The sequence below is a fragment of the Buteo buteo genome, chromosome 14 (genome assembly GCF_964188355.1).
Source record: "Buteo buteo chromosome 14, bButBut1.hap1.1, whole genome shotgun sequence".
NCBI lineage: Eukaryota > Metazoa > Chordata > Aves > Accipitriformes > Accipitridae > Buteo > Buteo buteo.
The window spans coordinates 16,683,636-16,691,494 of record NC_134184.1 but is presented as its reverse complement, the minus strand read 5'-3'; the positions used below and the strand labels follow the sequence as shown (position 1 = coordinate 16,691,494).

General features: G+C 48.2%; 1 protein-coding gene across 1 annotated transcript; it reads right to left on the bottom strand.

The window, feature by feature from the left end:
- Positions 1-500: 500 nt before the first annotated feature.
- Positions 501-6,945, bottom strand: KCTD12 (potassium channel tetramerization domain containing 12). Its single transcript, XM_075046034.1, has one exon. It carries the CDS (start codon positions 6,748-6,750, stop codon positions 5,761-5,763), a length of 990 nt encoding a protein of 329 aa, XP_074902135.1. The 5' UTR covers positions 6,751-6,945; the 3' UTR covers positions 501-5,760.
- Between the last annotated feature and the right edge of the window lie 914 nt (positions 6,946-7,859).

Below are 7,859 nucleotides of genomic sequence, written 5' to 3'. Positions count from 1 at the left end.
TCCCGTGTGAACTTCCCTCCCTTTCATATGATGTTGAATTAAAAAGGATGATAAAATATTAACCCACATCTGTCCATATCTCTAAGCAAGATGTACTGCTAACATTGTCATTTCCCTGCAGTTAAACAGTGAACTTTTTTGAAGGAGAAGAATAAAATGTCTTTTGTCCAGATGATATCAAATAAGACCTAGAACAAACAAATTACATCAAGGACTATAGCTTTTTTGGCGGGGGGAGGGAAGCATTGCAAGATAAGAGCAATGTGTGAATGCATTATTTGGATTGACAGAAAAATATCTTGAATTTCTTGTGATACCAAGAAATTTCCCCATGAGGCTGCTCCCATTTTGTGCAAGGATTTTTCCTAGCTCTGATTTCCTCACAAGGAAATAGATCTACTTCAAAACCCTGACTCACCGCTGCCAACAGCTTTGATGGAAGTATCAAATACTCCATAGTATGTGCTAAAAAAAATTTAGAGCAAGAGATGTATAACAGAGTTTAATTTTATTCCAGTTTGAACACAGTGGAGAGTGGAACAGGGAAGAAATGTGATAATTTGACTGACTATGGTTTTGACTGTCTCAGCAGTTGTGCTGCGTATTTCCAACAGACTACTAGCAATGGCAGTATTAATACAGCAGCAGAGCCTTACATCTAGTACAGTTCACTCCAAGGGGAAAAACACATGAAGCTCATTTTAATGAAAAACAAAATTAGCATTCAGTTTCATAAAACTAAATGCTAGTACTTTCTAAATAAATAACACATTTCCCCTAATTTTTCATTAAAAACTATGCTGAAGATTTCCTATAATAGAAAAATATGAGTCAAATCTAGCCTTCGGAAAATATTTTCCTGCACATTTTGATCCATTTTTGCCATCCAAAAGGGCAGAAGGAGTCCTAAAACATATTTATATCAAAAATTTTCTCCAGAAAAGGTACCAACAGACAGGTTTAAGACAGGCAGCCAAGAAGGGCTGTTGTAACAAGGCTCAAAGCTGTTTGAGCTACACTTGGAAACAATGCAGGAATTTGGAGGCTGGAAATATTTTTAAGCCATTCTTGTCCACCCATTAATTTGTCTGACTGGCCAGTGTCGCAAAAGTAAGTGTGACCACTTGCCTCCTCAGTCCATAGGGATTTAGTACACTCAGACTACTCTGTCCTCCTTTGACAAAAGGTTTTATATAGACAGTGCCAGATGTTAATTACAGTAATTTGTTGTTAGCTTTGTTTGCTAAGGAAATAAGGCTCATACACTTGCATTGTCCATTTGGGTGGACATCTGTCCCCCTTAACAACTTCCGAGATGATGGGTAATTTCAAACACAATTAAAAGAACTAAAAAACCTTGCAGATGTTACGTTCTTACAAATTCCATTAATACTGCTGGCTGGGTAAAGGAAAGGGAAAAAAAATCTGTAGTTCACTCAGGGAGAAAGGTAGAATTCAGCCATAACCTTCGGCATAGCAGAAGCTGGCTCTGTCGAAGAACATGCCGTCTTTTGCCTCGTAGAAGTGAAATAAAAGGGATGAGCGTGAGCAGAGTAACTGAAGTGGTAGTGTAAAGGAAATGAGACCTTAGCCTGCAGAAAGACAGACTCAAAGTTTTGTTGCTTATGGAACAACCTCTTTTCTTAAATTATTGCATGATAACACAGCTCTCAAATACTATCAAGCTGTCAAATAAAACAGTTGATTAAACTACCTTCAGCTGGTTCCTTTGCATTATAACCATGCTACCCAAGAAAGCTCTATTAAATACACACGCACTTCACAGATGTGGATTATACTAGAATTCATTACTAACATTCAATGAAACTGACCACAGGTTTATTATAAATCCTCAGGTTTGTAATAGGTTGCTAGAGATCACAAGGTAGCTAATAAGATCACCCCTCTGCTCCTTAACAGAATTTCTAAACACATTTCTCTCAGATCATCTATTTCCTTAGGTAATAATGTTTCTTTCATTAAATGAGCACTATATCCAATGTTATTATTCTCCAGCTTCATAAAACACATTAACATTTTATTTCAACAATTATTCTGTGCTATTCAAATTAAGCTATTTAATCACTGTGGTTTCCTGAGGACTGATTTATATTGACCAGTACTACAAAAAATCTCTGTGACACTTAAAAGTTCTGTTTAACTTGTCATGGCTGTTACTAGAGATGCCTATACACATAATATTCTTTGCTCAATGTTTCTGCTTTACATATTAGTTTGGAGTCTTTGCTGAAGTTATGAATATGATACTGTGGAAGAGAGAGCAAAGCTAATGACATCTTTACCAAGAGTAAAAAGGAGAGCATAAACCACACAACTGAGTTAATATTTAAAGAACAAGAATTTAATTTGGTATGCAACATTTTCCTAGGAGGATCTTTATTTTCAATGCTATACATGTGAAAATAAGAATGAGTAAGTGGCTCGTTATCTACATGTATAAAAATATAAACATCCTATCAAACATCTGCAAAGTCACCCTTCTTGATATGCATCACTGAAAAGACCTATGCCTTAACTTCTAATTAAAAGAAAGACTGCCTTTGTTTTTTTCATAGCACTTGTAAATGCTACTGCATTCATCCCTAAGTACGTGAACTGTGAACAACGACAGCTACAAAATGTATACAGTATTGTGCCTTTAGATTTTTGTCCTTCTGCATGTCAACAGGTTAGCAGAGTCATCGTGTTTATCCATTCTTTGAGCTCTCAATAGAAGAGACCAGCAAAACTCAGTGACTTTGCCTTGGGCATTCTACCTTTTAAATATTTTACTGAAATTACTGAGTAATGTTTAAGAAAAATATCGTCTTCTGTGGCAAACCATCAAATGACTATTACATTTATGGCACCATCATTTTAACCCTAAATGTAATGAGTTGTCAGTAAATGAAGGGCCCCATTTCCTAATACTACTAACTCTTAGAGTTTTTAGCACAAACACAAAGATTAAAAAATCATCAGTTTATATTTTTATTACACCCATGTTTACTTAAAAGATGAGAATTTCTGGGTCATCTGCCAGCAAACAGATAGGCAATCATTGATCAAAATACAGGCAATTTTTGTTTTAGAGATGCATTCAGCCACCTGGAAGCTAGTTATGACTCACATTCAAGCAAATACGTAATCGATTTCAGTTCTACAAGTTGATATTCATATTCAGTTTTTCCATAGAAATAGGTATAGGAAACCAGTAAAACATTACCGTATTATGTACACAGCGTTATATGTAAATGCTCAGCTAGATATATTATGAAATTCTGTAGCACTAAAATGATTAAAAAACTAAATGATTCGTGTAAAATGTTTATATACTGTATATATATGTACACTAAATCACAAGTTCAATTTGAATCTGCCCCTATTCATAGCTCCTATGATGGATTTAGTAAGCTACCAGATTCTTAAAAAAAGAAAGCTGTCTAGACTGAATTTGAACACTTTACTGAAAATTGATTTTATATAAAATCTTAAAAAACATACTTCAGAATTACTTAACAGAAACTAGAAAAAGACAGTCATTATTCTCGAGAACGGCATTGTAAAGACCTAGTAGCTGTGATCAATGTCCTTTCACTTGTGCTATAAATAAGTTAAGCACAAAGAAATCATCTCAGAGTAAGGCATAGGACAAACAGGTTTCATTCCATTTTCAGGTGTATTGGCCTCTCACTCTATCTTATTGCTCATCTAATTTGGCAGGTATACATTTCTCTCCTTTTAAAAATACTCCATTATACAACTATCTACAACTGGACAATACCCAGCACTTTCATATGCGCATCTTCCATTTAATCACGTTGATAAACAATCTTTCTAATATTAAAAAAAAAAACATAATGATGCAAATTATTTTCAGTTTTATGCAGTTGTGCATGCACTTAATGAAAGACCAAGTGGTGAACAGAGAGACTGAGCACTGAAACTCAACTCAATACATATGTAGCTATAGCTCTTTTCAGAGGAATTAAAGTTTTAAAAATAAAAACCTACTGTGAAATTCTTTGGTTAGAATACAAGTGCTAGCAGTATTTCTAAATTTGGAGTTAGAACAATTTATTATTCAAGAGTTTTAGAAATGTAACTGCTAAATTCTTCAACACTTTGTATACATTTAGGATATTTTTTCGTGAAGGTCTGAATGGACAATACAGGCTTTTAAATCAAGTTCAGGTTTTAAAGGAAAGTGATTTTGTACTCCAATCTTCAAGAATTTATTAGAAAGAGCTGCTCAATCTTCCCTACTGTAAAACCTGTTGCTTAGATCGTCTGTTCCAAAGCAAGCTATGGCTGCCTCCTCTGGGAAAGAAAGACTGTTACATAGCACGAACCAAATACAGCTTAGAAGGGGTAATTTCCCCTGAAGAAAGTTGGCATCGTTTTTGTTTTTTTGTAAGGACGGGGCTTAATCCTTTCTAAGAAGCACTAAGTTTGTCAAGGAAGAAGTACTTAACTCTTAGCAGTGTCATTGCCCTGGTTTCTTAAAAAGTGGTTTCAGCATCAGTCCTGTTGGCTTCAAAGTTTTACAGCACTAACATGACAAAACTTAAAGTAACAAGCAGGGTGCTCTTGATTACACTTATGATGTACATCTGCATTAATTCAACATACAAGATTTCTGCTTCCCAGGAAGCAGGCCCTACCGTCACTCTGGCGTGCCTGGCTTCACCTCTCCCCCATTGTTTTGAGGGTGTTTAAGGAAATACGCATTGAGATTTCTACGCATATTATAGACAGTAACTTCAAGATAATTATAAGGACTTCACACCACCCATGAAAGTTACGATTCACAAGCACTTTAGTTTTTCAAAGCATCGTTATTTTTTTTACCTCTCGAGGGAATAAATGCGTGTCTCTGAGGTCACTTTATAGTTCAAATGGTTGGTTATCCAGCGAACCTGTCCTTTTACTTCAGCCTTACACGCCTGCTGTGCAGGCCCTGGTCCAGTTTAAGAGCTTGGAGAGGGGAGTTCAGAGAGATAGGGAGCAGAGAGGGGAGATGGATGCAACCGGTCAGGAAGGGCCACGCACACGTGTCCTGCAGAATTACTCATCTCTAGAGATGAGGTGCGAGCCGGAGTGCCACACCCTCACAGTCAGGCATCACTTCTATGTGACGGTCCTTCACAGACATGCATCACTTTGATAGGATGGGAGGATAAAATGGACCATTATGGGTCCACCCAACAAGGCGAAATCCTGCTTAAGGGTATGGTGATGAGAAAAGACAGCCATTTATCATGCCATCGTCAGCAGAAGTTGCTGAAAAGCAACCGAAAAGCTCCTTGCCCTAAACAGGTAGTTTTTAAAACACCCCAGCGTAACCGTGCGTGGAGAGGGGCGGGGGCCGGGCACGCACGCACGCCTTCCTGGGACGGGTCATTTGTCTACTCCTGCCACCTCTCTCCTTCCTCGCTACCGACACAGCTACTGGGAGGTCTGGGACGGCGGACGATGGCGCGAGCCAGGACAAGGTGGCTGAGCAGGGACATGGCGGCCGAGGCACAACGCGGTGACCTCCTGTCCCCAGGGCCGTTAGCAGGTGCGTGCAGGAGGGGTGCGGGCTGCGCTGGGGGCTGACCTGCCTCGTGCGCGGAGGAGGATGCTGGGGCGAGAGAAGGGCAGGGGGGACGCAGCCCCCCCTCCACGTCCTCCTTCCTCCAGGCTGGGAGGGGATGGCGGGCGCGAGGGCGTGCAGGGGCCGCCGCCTTCTCCCCGCACCAGGGGCCGGGCGGACGCTCAGTCCCGGCAGAAGACGTACTCAGTGTAGCTGGTCCAGATCTTGTCATCGGCGGGCCCGCCCTGCTCGGGGGCGAAGGCGCAGGTGCCGGTGGAGGAGCAGGCGGCCATGCGGAAGCCGGCCTCGGAGAGCCGGTCGAAGGCTTGCTCGAGGAAGTTGAACTTGAGGTAGTAGCGGGCGGTGTAGCGCTCGGGAGGGCGGTCGGGGTCGCGGCTCTCGTTCAGCGTCTCCCCGAAGACCTCCTTGGCCAGTGCCGTCTTGCCGCAGACGGTGATGCGGGCCACCCGCCGGAACTTGGCGTCGGCCTGCGCCTCCCGCCCGATGGTGTAGGAGCCCCGGTAGCCGATGGTGATATAGCCCGAGCGTCGCCCGCCCGCCCCGTCCAGCGACTGCGAGGGCGTGAGCAGCGGCCCGCCAGAGGGGCTGCGGCTGGCGGTGGGCGACGGGGCGGAGGCCGCGGCTCCTTCCAGCGACTCGGCCTCCAGGTAGCCCAGGACGGGCGGCGGCGGCGGCTCGTCGGCGCAGAGCGAGCCGTCGCGCTGCAGGGCGGCGGGCCGGGCGGCGGCGGCGGCCCGAGCCTGCGCCAGGCGGCGAGCCAGGTCGGGCAGCTGGAAGTACTCGGCCTCCCGCTGGAGGCGACTGCGCTCGGGGAAGTGCTCGGGCAGCACCAGCTGCAGGTCCCGCAGGTAGTCCAGGATGTAGCGGAAGAGGAAGCCGTCGCGGTCGAGGAAGAAGCGGCCCTTGCTGTCCCGGGGCAGCTCGCTGGGCTGCTGCTGCGAGAACATGCGCCAGAGTAGCGAGTCGCGCACCGAGACCACGGTGCAGCGCCGCGTCACGTACACCTGCCCGCCCACGTTCAGCTCCACGATCTCCGGGAAGGTCGACCAGCCGCCCGCCGCCGCCGCCCCGCTCCCCGCCGCCCCGCCGCCTGCCGCCGGCGAGACGCCGCCGCCGTTGGGCAGCCCGCGGGCGCTGTCCGCCAGGGCCATACCGGAGGGAGCCCGCCGCCGGCGGGGAGCCGCCGCCCTTCCTGCTCCTCCTCCTCCGGCCGCTCGGGCTCCGGCCGCCGCCTCCCGCGGGGGAGCGCAAAGCTCCCCGCCGCTGCCCGCCGGAGCCTCCCGCCCCGTCTGTCCCCGGAGCGGCTCTGCCGCTCCGCTGCCGGCCAGGCGCCTACGTCGGGCTGCGAGCGGAGAGCCCCGGCGGCGGCGGCGGCGCCGTGTTTATGTAGCGCGGCCGCACCTCACGGGAGGCGTGGGAGGCTGGCGGGAGGCAGAGCCGAGCGCACGGGGAGGGGAAGGGGACGGCCTGCACTGACGCAGGGTCCCCCGTTGTCGTCCGTTCCCCCCCCCAACACACACCCCCGCCCCGGTCCTCCTTCCCCGGCTGCGGCGGGGATCCTCTGCCCGCCCGCTGCGCTCCCCTCGCCGTGGAGGGGCAGGGCGGTGTGCGGCCGGCGGGGGTAAAACCCTGAGGGAGGGGGGGGGCGGCTGCGGGAGCGCCCCGGCCGCCCACCACCCCGGCACCCCTCCGGGCTTCGGCTCGCTCCCCGGCTTCTCCGAGACGTCTCGTCTTTGCGCAGGCAAGACTCCCACCCCCCCCTGCTCCGCCTCGGCTCCGCTCGCCCCGAGGCCGCCGGCACTCGCCTCCCCCGGGTCCCTTGCCTGCTTCTGGGCTTGCAAGACACTGGCGCAGCGCAGGTTTTTAACGCCCTCAAGGTCCCCCTGAGAACCTCCCACCCGTCCCCGTCCCTGCGGGGAGACCCGGCGGCAGCCGCAGCGCGCCCCGTCGGGCGGGACGGAGAGCGCCGTGCTGGGGGTGCCCCGCCGTGGGGCTCGGCTCCCGCGGGCCTGGGGAAGGCGCTGGCGGCGAGGGGGACTCCCGCGCGGGTGGGGTCCCCTCCAGCTGCCTGCCAAGCGGCACTTTACCGGGAGAGCCTGGCTCCTCGTGTCTGCGTGGATATGCGTGTAACTGGGTGCCCTTACAGCTTGGATTTAATTTGGATTAATGAGGTACATCGGGATCTGCGTGAAACATAAGCACCTGTTTAACATGCGTTGGCAGAGAGCATTTAAATTATGTTTCGGTCTTTTGCTTGAAT